We start from the raw sequence: 15,563 nt of genomic DNA, 5'->3' as shown, positions 1-15,563 counted from the left end.
TGGGATCCCAATAAATCTCTGGTCGTGCACCAAGACTTCTGTGGGTAAACTCAATTTTCCTGGGATTTTTTATTTTATTTTATTTCCTGATAGCTCATTGCTTTGTCTTGGAAGCTGTTCCTGAAGTTATCCCAATATTTCAGAGAGATTTGCACCTGTCAGGCCGTGGAGGTCCAGTGGCATCTGCAAGAATCACCTCTCAGACTTTGGGATCCAGTCTTTTGACCTGAGAGGACCGGGATTATTTCTCCTACTTCATGACAGATGTCCTGTCATGAAGAGTCTTTGTGGAGAGGCAGTTAAAGACTCTGAGAGGGCAAAGACTAGTGGTTAGGATAGCTGTTGAAGAGGGGAGTCGATAACAAGGGACATTATAGATCAAGGATGAGGAATCTTTGGTGGCTGGGGAAACCCAGCCAGATGGGTGGGGTATAAATTATTGAGACATCAGCTTGCCAACAAAGGCCCGTATAGTTAAAGCTATGGTTTTCTCAGTAGTGATGTATGGAAGTGAGAGCTGGACCATAAAGAAGGCTGATCGCTGAAGAATGGATGCTTTTGAATTATGGTGCTGGAGGAGACTCTTGAGAGTCCCATAGACTGCAAGAAGATCAAACCTCTCCATTCTTAAGGAAATCAGCCCTGAGTGCTCACTGGAAGGACAGATCCTGAAGCTGAGGCTCCAATACTTTGGCCACCTCATGAGAAGAGAAGACTCTCTGGAAAAGACCCTGATGTTGGGAAAGATTGAGGGCACAAAGAGAAGGGGACGACAGAGGACAAGATGGTTGGGCAGTGTTTTCGAAGCTACCAGCATGAGTATGACCAAACTGCGGGAGGCAGTGGAAGACAGGAGTGCCTGGCGTGCTCTGGTCCATGGGGTTACGAAGAGTCAGACACGACTAAATGACTAAACAACAACATTATTATTATTAGTCTTTTGGATGTTGTTGGACTCCAACTCCCATCAGCCCCCAATGGTCAGAGGTGCTGGGAGTTGTAGTCCAGTGACATCTGTAGGGCCACAGTCTCCCCAGCCCAGTTATAGATAGAGCCAATATTTTGACTCTACAGAAGCTCTATGCACTCATTATTTGGGGATATAGGAAGCTGCTTGGTTCATATACCTCAGTTGTCATGGACTGACTGGACGCAGAGGAATGGTGGGAGGCATCAGCAGGGGAACCCTCAAGGGACAAAGGATCAGAGCCCAGGAATTGGTGGTGGAGCATTGATGAGTGGACAGAGGGAGAAGCTTTGGGAGGAGGAGAAGTCCAGAAGTAGAAGCTGAAACAGGAGAGGATGGAGTCCAAGAAGCAGAGATGAGTCAGGCTGGTGAAGAAGCTCAGGTGTCTCTCTCTCCTGCTGTGACCATCTCCCCTCCCCCTGTCTCCAGAACCAGAAGAGGTATGAAGAGGGAGGAGCAAAGTCAGGCACAGCGCCCGAGTCTCAGATTGCTTGGGAAGGACCACGGGAGGAGGAGATTTAGGCAGTTGTGAGAAGGTGGGGACCTTCAGCCTCCATGGGGCAAGGCCTACTGAGAAGAGCTTCAATGCTCATCAGGCCTGGCACTCCTGAGCAGACTTTGTTTCTGCTAATAAAGAGTTAGCTTCACGTGGGATTTGTTGCTGACCCCGCTTCTGACAGTGGTATTGTCCACACTGACCAATAGTGGCTCACCAGGGTTTTAGATCTGGAGTATTCCCAGTCCTACGTGGAGCTGATGGGGACTGAACCTGGGATTTTCCATATCCAGTGCATGCATTTTGCTACCACCAAGCCGCTGAGTTGCTCAGGACTAGCATAAATAGTAGGAGCCTTCACTTCATCATCAGGAGAGTGGTATGGGCTGGTCTTCAGTTTCTCTGCCTTCAGCCCTAACCTTCTTCCTCTGTGTTGTAGCAACCAGTCTCTGAGTTAGATGACACACCCTCCAGGCCCAGGCTCGGGTATGGCTGCTTTCAGCCCCACCCTTACTTTAACGAAGGTCGCTCTTCAGACTTCTAAACTTTACTGATCTCTATGAGGGCCAGAAAACAAATTTCCCTTTGGAAACAGCTGTCCTATTGGTTTATGTACAACTGAATGGGTAGCAGCTGATAGTGCTATATGCTGCTGATTGCCAGGGGCAACCTTTCTACCCTTGGAAAGCTACTAATGGGATTTCCTCCCTCATCTAGAAGGAGATTCTGTGATTTGTGGTAATCTAAATAGATTTATAAATAGATCAGAGGTTGTTTGCTCAAGCCAAAGCCATGCATAATTTACGTCTGTGGTTTTTTTAAGAAAAAGCAAGGGGTGAAAGTTGTCTCTTAAAAGACTCTGCAGTCTTAGGTTGCAATTCTGGTTTTGAGCTGTGATGTGTGTCTGTTTGTGTGCATGCTCTAGCAAAGTTAGGTAAAGGGTAAAGGGACCCCTGACCGTTAGGTCCAGTTGTGACCGACTCTGGGGTTGCGGTGCTCATCTTGCTTTATTGGCCGAGGGAGCCGGCGTACAGCTTCCGGGTCTTGTGGCCAGCATGACTAAGCCACTTCTGGTGAATCGGAGCAGTGCACGGAAATGCCGTTTACCTTCCCACCGGAGTGGTACCTATTTTTCTACTTGCACTGGTGTGCTTTTGAATTGCTAGGTTGGCAGGAGTAGGGACTGAGCAACGGGAGCTTACCCTGTTTCAGGGATTCGAACCACTGACCTTCTGATCAGCAAGTCCTAGGCTCTGTGGTTAAACCCACAGCACCACCCGCGTCCCTCTAGCAAAGTTATGCGCATGCAAATATATATTCGCACATACTGAATTCTTCACGCACGCACACACATTGTAACGAGCATTAGCTGTAAACAATAAAATTTGATTCACACACACGCTGTGCTCTCAAAATATGCACACACAAATACTCACACAAATACAAGGGGAGAGCCTTAGATAGTCCAGTCATAAGGCAAACTTGCAAGCTGCTTACAAGCACGTTTATTCAAATAAATGATGCTTGGCCTTGGCTGGAATAAGTAACATCAGAACTATTTATAAATGTATTTAGCGGACTGCAAACCATAGGCTTTACTAAATTGGGATCACGGGCTGGAAATCCCATGAGAAGCTTTCCAAATCTGGGAACATGCTGCTGGAAATTGACAGTGTAAATAACTGTGAATTTGAATTTCCCCAAATCCATAGTACCATGCAAGACATTCTGTAGCTTTCGTCTGTGTGCTTGCTTGCTTGCTTTCAGATATTGATATGTTAGACCCAATACACAGGCACCCTGTGTCAAAGGTGACATTGTGAATTCTGCTTCTACATGTAAACCAAAAACTAAGGAGTGGCATGACTTTACTTCCACGTGTCCAAAGGGGGCTTGAGTTTCTCAAGTAGCAGCTGGTCCCCCCCCCCACATTATATTGCAAATTGTTTTTCGAACACAGGGGACTGTCAAAAGCAGTCTGCGGCACGGTTTGCCTGACCACTCGAAGGAGAAGAGTCACAAATTCCAATAGGCCGACAGAAGTCCTTGGACATGCTTTCTGGTCATCTCCAGACACCCTTGTCACTTCTCATTTAGTAGTCAAGATTAAATTCTTCTCTTCACCCCCATCCATCCCACTCCCAGTTGCTCTTGCCCACCTGTAATGGTTCTAGGGGTTGCTCGTGCGTAAGTTGCCGCCACTCCTGGCTAGGTTACCTGGTTGAACCCTTTCTGTCTGGACAGCCCTCAAGTTTTGTGGCTGCCTCAGTCGCTGGCAGAATCCGTCAGTGGGCGTTTCTTGAACCTTTTCCAGCATAAAAGCTGTTTGACGCCCAGTCTTCTCCTACTCTCCCTGCGCGGAAGTCTTCTGCGCAAGGAGGGTGTGGGCAGTGGAGTACCCGTACTCTCTCCGCTGGTCTCCGGTGAGGAGTCCTGGAGCCACCTCTCCGATTCCCCCATCTGCCCCCCTTCTCCACTGGTGTTATGCTGATTTCCTTCCCCAGCGGATGAGCTGCCTCTCTCCCTACTGGGACCCTCTCCGCCATCCCTCTGGAGCCTTCTCTCCGCCTCCAGCTCCGATGGCAGTTCCCTGACACCACCTTTATTAGCATTTTGAAGATGGGGAAATCCTTTGTAGGCACTGTACAGGCACTGTAATTCTGCAATAGAGCCAGTGTGATGTGGTAGCTGCCAGCCAGGATGGCTGTGGTCTCCCTCTACTGGGGGGGGGGGGGCAGGATCCCTCTGTATACCAATGGCTGGGAATTGAAGGTGGAGAGAGTGCTGATGCTCAGGTCCTGCTTTCAGGCTCCCCATAATACCTGGTTAGCCACTGTGAGTACAGGATGCTGGAATAGTTAAGCTGTTGACCTGGTCTAGCAGGGCTCTTCTGATGATTGCTGGGCAATGACCAGGACCACATCTCCACTCAGCCATGGTGCTCACCTTGGGCTAGTCACTGTCAGCATAATAATAATAATAATAATAATAATAATAATAATAATAATAATTGTTATTATTAATAATACCCTGCCCATCTGGTTGGGTTGCCCCAGCTACTCTGGGTGGCTTCCAACATACATAAAAACAATAATAAAACATGAATAGTAAGAATCAGATCCTGTATAAAAAATCACAATAACTTGTAACCTACCTCACAGGGCTGTTGTGAGGATAAGGGGTTTGCAAAGTTGAGCTCCCTAAAGGACAAGCAGGATATAAATATCTGGTGACATTGTGGCTCAAGCAAAGCAGTGGCAAAACAGGTGATTGTGCAGAGAACGATTTGTATGAGACATTTCTGTTATCTGTGACCAGCAAAATGATACTAGTGTGCTTATTATAACAGGTGTGCATTTAATTCATTGATTTCCTCCCTTCACCCCGCTATGCTGGCTTTCAAAATAGCCGCACAGAATCACTTGATGCAACCACTTCAGCTGAAACACACCCAAATGCACACTGGCGTATATGAAATAACAAGTAATCACCACATGGGCTTTTAAAATCCTCCTTTTGTTTAATGGGGTTACTGAACCTTTGGAATTTCTGGATGGCATTATCTTGCTTGTTGTTGTTTTGAAGTTAACATTTTTTTTTGTAATTTTATTGGTTGTTTGGTATTTTATACATTTATTGATGAAGCATTCATTGATTTTGAACAAAGGGCGGTATCTAAATGAAAACAATGGATGAAAGAATATGGATACAGAGAGCTGGGGATTTGAATGGATGATAGGGAGGCTGTAGGTGTTATAAATATAGCTCCACATAAAATAATTGCTTTGCATAAGTTATTTTTCTTTAGCTAGCCACTTGGGGAATAGAGAAAGCACTGCTGTGCAGGGCAATAAATCTCCACCTCTTAGAAATCTATTTTCTGAAGTGTCAGTAGGCATCCTGGCTTCCTTTCAATCACGTCTGCAGTCAATATGGTCTTGAAATATGGAAGCCAGGAGTTTTCAAGTTCCTGCGCTCAGTGCAAACATTATCTCTGTATGCATATTAGCTTTATAAGGTATGTCAGCTGACCTTTTGCCCAAGGAAACCACACACAAACAATGCCCCTTCTCTTGCAGTGGATATGGATCACCAACATTTTCTCAGAGCGAGAGGGACCAGGCGTCGAAGACGAGTGCGAAAGCTTTGTATGGTAAGGCTCATTGGCTTTGTGTATGTGATAAGGCCACCGTTATGAATTCCTTATTAAGCTTGGTGGAAGGTGTCTATAGCAGAGAATATTTAAAGCCCCTCTCCTTTGCTTGGTAGGCAATCTGTGCTGTTATCTGCCGATCTGCTTCGAAAGTGGAAATACTAGCATCATCCTGAGGGTGAAGCCTGTGATGGAGACTCCAGAGGGCTTAGGAGTTATCCAGACTTTTGCTTCAGCCATAGAATGAATTTGGGCAGCTCTGGTTTCACTGTAGTCTTTTGCTCTGTGCCTTCATGTGCATCTGGAGCTCGGAAATGCTGAAACACATTAGGAGATCAAGGGATGCCCAGGAGTCTTCAGAAATCCAGATTTTGGGTTGTCCCACAGTCTGAGTGGGTGGTGTTGCATTTCACAAGATTTGAGGATTCATGGGCATCTCATACAAGATGGCTGAATGGGGCCACCCTTGGAAGATCTTGCATGTGTCCTGGCAAAAACAACAACACCAACCCATTTCTCCAATGAGTGTTTGCAGACATTGCTTCTTAAGGGGCCCACCTGGTAACCCTCACAGCCCCCAAGAGAGAGCCCCTAAGCTGTGGCGCGCACGCACGTACACACACACACACACACTTTGTAATGAGCATTAGCTGTAATGTGCATTTTTCACCTTCCTTATACAGCTTCTAGCAAATGCTGAAAGCACACCTCTGGGTTTGGGTGCTGCAGATGTATCTTTTTAGGACCCACCTTATTTTTGTACTTTTTTTAAACTGTTTTTTTTAATATTGTCATTTAATGATGCAACACAGCCTGGGACCTTAGGGTGAAGGGCAGGTGTTTAATATTAGTAGTAGTAGTAATAATAAAAATCCTTCCCTCGTGATCTTGAAGCCCCCCTTCTTCCATGAGTTGTGAGAATGGGGTGTTACAGGACTACCAAGCAAAGCCTTGATTTTTGCAATGCCTTGACACTGGGCACGTTGATGGCCCTGCCCTTATGTCCTCACATGGACTAGGGCTGGGTGGTATCCAGTTTTCAACACTGTGATACACAGTCAAACCTCAGTTCTCGAACGGCTCTGTTTTCAAACGTTTCGATTCCCGAATGCCAAAAACCCGGTGACTGCTCCGTTTTTCGAACAATTTTCAGAAGCCAAACGTGCTATGCGGCTTCCATTTTCAGTTTCCCTATTGTTCTGAGGCTTCCACTTTCAGTTTTCAGTTGTTGAACGTTTCAGAAGTCGAATGGGCTTCCGGATGGATTATGTTCGACAACCGAGGTTTGACTGTAAAGGTAAAGGTAAAGGTACCCCTGCCCGTACGGGCCAGTCTTGCCAGACTCTAGGGTTGTGCGCCCATCTCACTCTAAAGGCCGGGAGCCAGCGCTGTCCGCAGACACTTCCGGGTCACGTGGCCAGCGTGACATCGCTGCTCTGGCGAGCCATAGCCGCACACAGAAACATTCAAAAAGAGAGATGTTTGAGAACTGAGGTTTGACTGTATATCACAGTGTCTGAAGTAAGGATGGAGCTATGTAGAGGCACTAGAACTTGCCGATCAGAAGGTCAGCGGTTCGAATCCCCGCGACGGGGTGAACTCTCGTTGCTTGTTCCCTGCTCCTGCCAACCTAACAGTTCGAAAGCACGTCAAAGTGCAAGGAGATAAATAGGTAACCACTCCGGCGGGAAGGTAAACGGCCTTTCCGTGTGCTGCTCTGGTTCACCAGAAGCGGCTTAGTCATGCTGGCCACATGACCTGGAAGCTGTACGCCGGCTCCCTCGGCCAATAAAGCGAGATGAGCGCCGCAACCCCAGAGTCGGCCACGACTGGACCTAATGGTCAGGGGTCCCTTTACCTTTATCTGTGTAGAGGCATTGGCTGGCTTCACTATTTTCCCCACATGGTGATTTTTGCATAGCATGGGCGCGCACACATCATGATTCGTGATATAGTGCCAGGTCAAAAAATGATGAAGCTGGTATCGCGATGTGGACTTTAAGCCAGTTTTGGACGATGTATCGCCCAGCCCTAATGTGAGAGAGTGTGCATATGAGCTTCTGGTCACACCCAGACATTTGCGCTATCTGATCCCTGTCCTGACTGGGTTCCATTTTCATGGAAGTCCATTCATGCACATGTGTCGACTTTCTTAAGGCATGGGTCCATGGGCAGGGGCATTGCGGTGCATGATACAGAGGCAGCTGCATAACCACTCTCCCATCTGTAGCTTCAGTGCACAGGGAAGGAGCGAGAAGGGTTTGTAATGTGTGTTTGTGTGTATGTCTCCAGCCTGCGAAGCTGCCAATTTTCTCTCTTAACAGTTGGTTCTCCGGGGAACTGATTAACAGCATCAGCATATTCGGAAAGCGGTGTCTTTAAAATGAAAAGATGTGCTGCTATGTGCATTTGAGAACTGAGTATAAGGCTATACAGTGGAAGTAGACATCTGTTTAAATTCTGCTTGGGTCTTAATGCAGGCAATCTTCTAATTTAGCAGACTTCTTTTTTCAAAAATAAAAACCTATTTGCAGCCTATTTGATTATGTTTAAAATGTATATCCCACTTTATCTAGAGCTCAAGAAGGCTTATAACGACAAAAACATACAAAATTAAGCCTAATTTGAACAGAAATCTCAGAAATTTAAATGAGAATGTAATAAAAAATGGAAATGTCAGAGAAGCATTTGTGACTTGAAGGCATCCTGAAATTATTTTAACCAAGTGCCTGAAACTCAGCAGTGACAGATCCTAGTCCTAGTCTAGTGGGGAGGAGTTCCACAGATTTCAGCCCATGACACTGAAAGCATAACCTCTGGTCTGTGGGGGACCACTAATAATGCTCCCCTGGGTGTTGCTGTTGTTAATTAAATTTGTATCCTGCCCTTCATCTGAAGATCCCAGAGCGATGCGATACACCACAGAAAAATACACAATGATCACCGGGAGTGATCTCAGTGATTGACCTTGGATATGCCATCTCTCCCAGGCCTAAGTCATTCAGGGCTTTGTATACCTTCGAAGCTGGCCCTGGTACACAAGTCACATGGGGGAGAATAATGTTTTGGATTGCTCATGGAAACAAAGGGACATACACTTTGGCAAAAGAAAGGCCAGAAAATAATAAATTGAAAGCAAAAACAATGTGAGGATCACATTGCTAGAAGCACAAGACCAACAGCAGAGAGGCAGTTGGATTCTTGGATGGCGAAGGAATCAAATGTGTGCCAAAGGGGGAAAAGGAGATTGTGGAGAAGGTGGATCGGTTCTCAGCTTCTGTCTTCCTTGTGGAAGGGCAGATCTTGGTACCTGAGCTAACTTTCTCAGGAAGGAAGCTGGGAGCAGAGGCAAATAGCTGTGATCTCTTATGACGTTCTAGGCCATATTAAAGAAGTTAAAAAAAAACCCACTTTAGGGAGGGGTAGGGAAAAAATTGGAAGTGGAAACCCCCCATATAACCGAATGTGGACCGAGCATGCTCACTGGCCACAGAATGCTGACACTGGGGGGTGGGGGAGAGACAGAGGAGCGAATGGAATGTCTGAAATCCTCTTCGTTTCACACTGCAACATTTTGTTGCAGTCCCCACCAGATGCATTTTGTTTCTAAATGAAAACCGCATTGAAGATCCTCTGGGATAGAAATAAAGTTAAATAATGTGCACAGGTTCATTTCTGTGCAGTGTGTGAACTGATCCTTTAAAAAAATCTCCTGTGTGTGTGTATTTATTTCTGCCAGGTGGCATTTTTCTTCTCCTCGCCACCTCCCTTTAGCGCTGTGAGGCATCCCATTTTTTACTGAAATCCCATCAGTGAGCACTATTGCCCTGTCACCTTCCTGAATGGAAATAATTAATCGGTGTTGGATTGATCTAGATTTTACTACTTTTTTTTAAATCCCCATATTTTGTCAGGGGCAGATGGATTTTATTTCTTCAGATCCTCATCCAAGCAGAAAACCAAGAAAGGTAGCGAATGATAAAAGAGTTGGCTTGCTGTGTGTGTGTTCGCGCATGTTAAAAAAATGAAGATTTTTTTTCCTCAAAAGAAATGCTGCAAAAGCAAAAAAAGATATTGTCAACATTTTGAAACGATCAAAGGATTCTTGCAGCGGTTCTTTGGAATAATGAACTCATTAGTATTGGATCAGACGATTGGGAATTTCTGTAGTGTGCTTTTGAGCCTGTTCCTCAGTGGTTTTTTCCCCTTTGTGACTTGCATGATGTGTTGACATTTTACTGTCCCCCCCTCTTTTTTCATTCCATACTAATACCTTCCTTAGTCAAATTATTTACATGAATGAGTCGTCCTTTTCTCTCCATGCTCCCCATTGGCTCAACCTGTAAAAATGATGGGTGTGTTCACAGAATCATAGAACTGGAGAGGTGGAAGGGAACCCAAGGATCATCTAGTCCAACCCTCTGCAATGCAGGTAAAAGGTAAAGGTAAAGGTACCCCTGCCCGTTCGGGCCAGTCTGGACAGACTCTAGGGTTGTGCGCCCATCTCACTCAAGAGGCCGGGGGCCAGCGCTGTCCGAAGACACTTCCGGGTCATGTGGCCAGCGTGACATCGCTGCTCTGGCGAGCCAGCGCAGCACACGGAACGCTGTTTACCTTCCCGCTAGTAAGCGGTCCCTATTTATCTACTTGCCCCCGGGGGTGCTTTCGAACTGCTAGGTTGGCAGGCGCTGGAACCGAGCAATGGGAGCGCACCTCGCCGCGGGGATTCGAACCGCCGACCTTTCGATCGGCAAGCCCTAGGCGCTGAGGCTTTTACCCACAGCGCCACCTGCGTCCCACTGCAATGCAGGAAGCACAGCTAAAGAATCCCTGACAGATGGCCATTGAACCCCTGTTTAATAACTTCTGATGACAGAGAATCGAACACCATCCATTCCACAGTTGAATAGCTCTTACCATCACAAAGTTGTTCCTAGAGTTTATTTGGAGTCTCCCTTATTTTATTTTTTAAAATATATTTTTATTAAAGATTTCTTAGTTCCACTGGTTCAGCTCCAACCCTCTGAGGGGCAGAATTATACTCCATCTCTTCTCCATCTTTTCTGCAATAGGGGATAGTTTGTGTTTTAATGAGAAACCACCTAATTTACGCTTCTCGAACCAATATGCGAACCGAAACACAGCTATCCTTTGAAGGGTGCTCTTCTTCTCCAAAAATTGTATTAGAGGAAAATGTGTGTGTATTGTGTATGCTAGTGACAAATGACACTGCAACGCATGAGATTTGAAAGTCATCCCCACAGTCTAAAAGAAAGGGAAAAATTAGCTCCACCCACTAAAATGGTTGTTTTCCAATTCTGGAATGGAAGGCAAATGCCACGATGGTTTGCCAGTTCTGATATCGTGGCAAATTATGTTCACCACTTGGCAAGAAATGGAGAAGGCACAGGTATGTGTGGAGAAGAATTGGTAATTGGCAAGAGTGAAGGGGGTTGTGTTAGCAGGTGTGGGCTGAGTGTGTGTGTAATTTGTGTGGGAATTGAGTGTGTGGAAGTGTGTTGAGTGAGTGGGGTGGATTTTCTGGTTTTTGATATTTCATCTGTTTTCTTCTGTGTTATGTCGCAATCTTTTATAATGAAAAGTGGTGCATTAATACATTAGACAATATAACGCTTTTTTAATTAGAAAAATGAACTCTGTTGTGCATAATGATGCCATCTCATCCAAAATTAATAACTGGCATCCATGTAACCATTCCTTAAACACATTCCTCTCTCTCTATTCATTTAATCTGATCAATATTGCCTAAATCAGAGTTGTTTTTATGTAATGAGCGTTCACAGACCTCTGCGCTGTGTGATCTGGAAAATTGTTTGGACTGAAACCACTTCTATTGACCAGTTTCTTTTAAAAATATGAGCAGAGAGTCCCAGAAGTGCCACATAGTTGTTCCAGTCTTGGGGTTTGCAGTGAATTCTGACTTCTACTCACTTTCCTATATTGAAGAGAATTGCAGTCCTTGCTGTGCTTTGAATCAACCCTCCTCCTCCAGCTTCTGGTGTTTAACACATTGTATGTAAGCAAAGCAGATGGAGATGTATTTGAAGGCTACTAATCTCAGGATAAATGGCACTTTAAACATACCCTGTGCAAAGAGTAAGCTGGAATGTGAAAATGAAGATGGTAAATCTCTCTTTTTCTTTCTTTCTCTCTCTCTCTCTCTCTCTCTCTTTTTAAAAAAACAGAGCAAAGGAAGAATTATGCCCGCGATAGTGCCAGCAGCATATCTGAAACATCGCAGTACCACGTGGAGGTAAGAATTCTACAGATTTATTTGTATTATTTCATATACAATATTTATTAACCTAATTTTCACTTGCGGGGTTTGATGGAAATAGCTGCTGCAATGCTGGACAAGCCTGAAGATCAACCGTCAGACTTAAATTACTTGTACATTTACATGCCTCCCTAACATAAATACAGACTGTGCTGTTTAATGGAAGGATTGTTCTAACTTGGACTAGGGGAGGTCAGGGTTGAAGGCACTGATTAACCACAACCCAGCTGCAAGGACAGAAAAAGTGAGAAGAATTCTGTGCACCAACTCTTGAGGGAGAAAAGTTAAACAAGGGTTGCTGTTGTTTGCTTTTGTCTTACTAACTTTCAGCCTGCCTCCCTTCTGTTTTAGAGAAACTAGTAAGAAAAGGGAAGAAGAATCAAATTGTTGATTGATTGATTTGTGAGCAGAAACAACCTTAAACTGGAAACTTAAGACCTAAGGACCATTCGCCCTTGTAGAGCTCACAACAGCCATATCACCCCTGCTAAGCCGCTGAGAAAGCCTTGCTCCAGATGGTGGTTAAGGTCATGGTGACGTGAGCAAGGCTTTCTCTGTGGTGATGCCACAGTTAGGAAACACACTCCCTTTGTTTAACTTAACGCTTGAAGTATGCTACATTTTGTAGAACCCATTGTGTTTTCTGATCAGTTTCTTTTTTTTTTCCCCTGTTCACTTTTTATTATTATTTATTTATTTATTTATTTTTAATAAATTTTTATTGTTAAAATAATTCAACATTAATACACATACAAACATACATTTCATACCTACATACCTACATTCATACAACATACCTACATACATACAACATACCTACAACATACCTACACTCAATCCCACAGATAATTCCCATCACCATCCACCACATCTCACCCTTTGTGTTAGATTGCAATTTATTTCCACTTCTGTTACTTTCTTTCGCACACCTTTAACCTAATTTCATACTTCTTTTTCTATTACACATTGTTATCCATCTTATTTAGTATTCCAATGTTTGAAACGAAACTTGTTTATTCTAATAGGAGTTCTGATTTTTCAATATAGTTTTGCAAGTATCTTTTAAACACCTTCCAGTCCCTGTCTGCCTTCTCTTTTGAGATCCTTCCAATTTCTCCCATTGTTTTGGATATATTGTAGTACTCCAATAGTTTTCTGATCAGTTTCATCCAACGTCATGTTTTTTAACCTTGCAGTTCTTCTGTAACGAATGGGGCGTAGGTTGGGCCGGAAGCTGCCTGCGGCTCCATTCAAAAACATTCCTTAAGGCAGAAATAAGCCTTGTTGCATTTAGCACCTCAGATGCCGACCTCTGCAAGAGCTTCGAAAGAGAGAGCTGGAGCAAGTGAACAGGGGTGGCTTTGGAAAACCCTGATTTAGGGCTCTGTGCGAACACAGAGCTAGGATTCTCAGAGACTTTTTAATGAGGCTGCCATCCTGTCGATGATTCCAAGTTAACCCCTTAGCTTAACTCTAAGCCTCTGGTGCATGCCTTTGGTCAAGGAAGTAAGCGGAGAGGCTCATGAGCGTGTGGAAAGCCAAGCAGAGGTGCAGCGGAAAATGAATAAAGCTTTTCTTTGCTCACCTTGGGCTGAGTGGCTGCACAAATAGTAATGAGTTCATTGTAAATGTTACTTCCCACACACTTCAAATTAAACCCCAGTGAGTTTCCAGGCACACTCTAAAGAGCTGGTTTTGACCTTTAAAACTCTGAAAAGCCTGTGCCCTGATTGTTTGAAGGAACGCTGCCTCTCTTTCTTCCTCTGCCCTCCGAGAGAGGCAATGGAGGAGGCCCTGTTGAGGGTGGCTCCACGGTCTGGGAAATAGATGCATGGAACCAGGTCCAGGGCCTTTTCAGTTGTGGCTCCTGATTTTTGAGAGTCCCTCCCAAAGGAGGTGCAATGGTTCTAGGGGTTGCTCGTGCGTAAGTTGCCGCCACTCCTGGCTAGGTTACCTGGTTGAACCCTTTCTGTCTGGACAGCCTCAAGTTTCGTGGCTGCCTCGGTCGCTGGCAGAATCCGTCAGTGGGCGTTTCTTGAACCTTTTCCAGCATAAAAGCTGTTTGACGCCCAGTCTTCTCCTACTCTCCCTGCGCGGAAGTCTTCTGCGCAGGGAGGGTGTGGGCAGCGGAGTACCCGTACTCTCTCCGCTGGTCTCCGGCGAGGAGTCCTGGAGCCACCTCTCCGATTCCCCCATCTGCCCCTCTTCTCCACTGGTGTTACGCTGATTTCCTTCCCCAGCGGATGGGCTGCCTCTCTCTCTACTGGGACCCTCTCCGGCATCCCTCTGGAGCCTTCTCTCCGCCTCCAGCTCCGATGGCAGTTCCCTGACAGGAGGCTTGCTTCGCCACCTTAGCCCTTGATTCTAGGAGGGCTTATTAATTTTAGACGGCTTCTATGGATTATAGTAATTCGTCGTGTATTGAAACTGATTTACCGGTTGCTTTCAGTTGCTCTACTAAACAGTTTGTTGATACACTTAAGTTGTTCAACTCAGATGCTAGCTGCAAACCTGTTTTGTTTTGTTTTCTACACTTGGCTTTTTAAATGTAGACACTGTATTAAAAAGCCCGGCAGAAACAAGCACATACAAATGAGCTCAAGGTGACTTTGATGGTTCTCGCCCTCTCCATATTACCCTCACAATAACCCTGTAAAGTAGGTTGGACTGAGAGTTGGTGACTGGCTCAAGTTTACCCACCGAGCATCATGGCCAAGTGGGGATTTGAACCCTGGTCTCCCAGGTCCTAGTGCAGCGCCCTAACCACTGTGCCACACTGCCTGTTTAGCTGGCACCTACATTGCAGATCTTAGAAAATTGTCTGTCTGATACAGTATTTTGTTCTAATGTTTTACTGTTTTCCTTATCTGCTGTTGCAACCTGCCCCGGGCCCTTAGGGCAAAGGGCGGGTTACATTTTTGTATTTTAAAGTAAAACAGAAACGTTATTCATTTGTGTGTGTGCCCCCCCCATCTAGGTAACCTAGGAACGAGAGGTAAATATCCTAACTAAATAGCCAATAGATTCATCTCCATATGGAGTGACAAACTGGATATGCAAAGACATAAAGATGAAATAACATGTGCAGTTGCACAAAACAAATGTGCAGATGCACAAAACAAATATTTTCCGAAGCCTGTGTCTGCAGCCAGACACATTTAAACTCATCAGTCATCTTCAATAACAGAGAGATAAGTAGAAGCAATTGTAAATAAGAAGCAACTGTTTTAAGAAAAGAAATGTTTTAAATTGCACATGTAAGTCATTTCAGAAACACCATTGTGGTTGTCGGTGAAATGGGTTTTTAAAAGTAAACCTCTGCCCTGAATTTTCCCCTAGCCCATGGGTTGGCAGATTAAAGCCCGGGGGCTGGATCTGGCCCAATTGCCTTCTGGATCTGGCCCACAGGCATTCCAAGAATTGCTGCGTGGATCAGCGTGGGGATTCTGATCATTCCCGTCCCCACCCCCCCACCGTGGCGGCGCCTCCTCCCTCCCTCCTCCTGGCTTCTCCCTGCCCTGCCCTGCCTAGAGGAGGAAGGGGGCTGGGCTTTGTTGAGCCGCGGTTGGCTGAGCGCCATTTTAAGCAACTCCTCTCTGGAGCCAGCCCTTTTGCGCTGCTCATCATCCCTCCACTGCCGCCACCGCTA

The 15,563-nt window shown here is 45.4% G+C and overlaps 1 protein-coding gene across 8 annotated transcripts in view; it reads left to right on the top strand.

Moving 5' to 3' along the window:
* EPS8 (EGFR pathway substrate 8, signaling adaptor) overlaps positions 1–15,563 on the top strand; it is a 148,898-nt gene that overhangs the window by 82,236 nt on the left and 51,099 nt on the right. For all 8 annotated transcript variants that reach the window (XR_014502608.1, XR_014502609.1, XR_014502610.1 and 5 more), the window contains exons 3-4: positions 5,543–5,616; positions 11,823–11,890. Coding sequence is in view for 4 of the 8 variants with exons in the window: in XM_083401969.1 (XP_083258095.1) it covers positions 5,543–5,616; positions 11,823–11,890 (142 nt within the window). In the remaining 4 variants the exon portion in view is untranslated. The remainder of the gene's footprint in view (positions 1–5,542; positions 5,617–11,822; positions 11,891–15,563) is intronic.

The sequence above is a fragment of the Podarcis tiliguerta genome (assembly GCF_965153285.1).
Source record: "Podarcis tiliguerta genome assembly, chromosome: 10".
NCBI lineage: Eukaryota > Metazoa > Chordata > Lepidosauria > Squamata > Lacertidae > Podarcis > Podarcis tiliguerta.
This window is presented reverse-complemented; position numbering and strand designations above follow the sequence as displayed.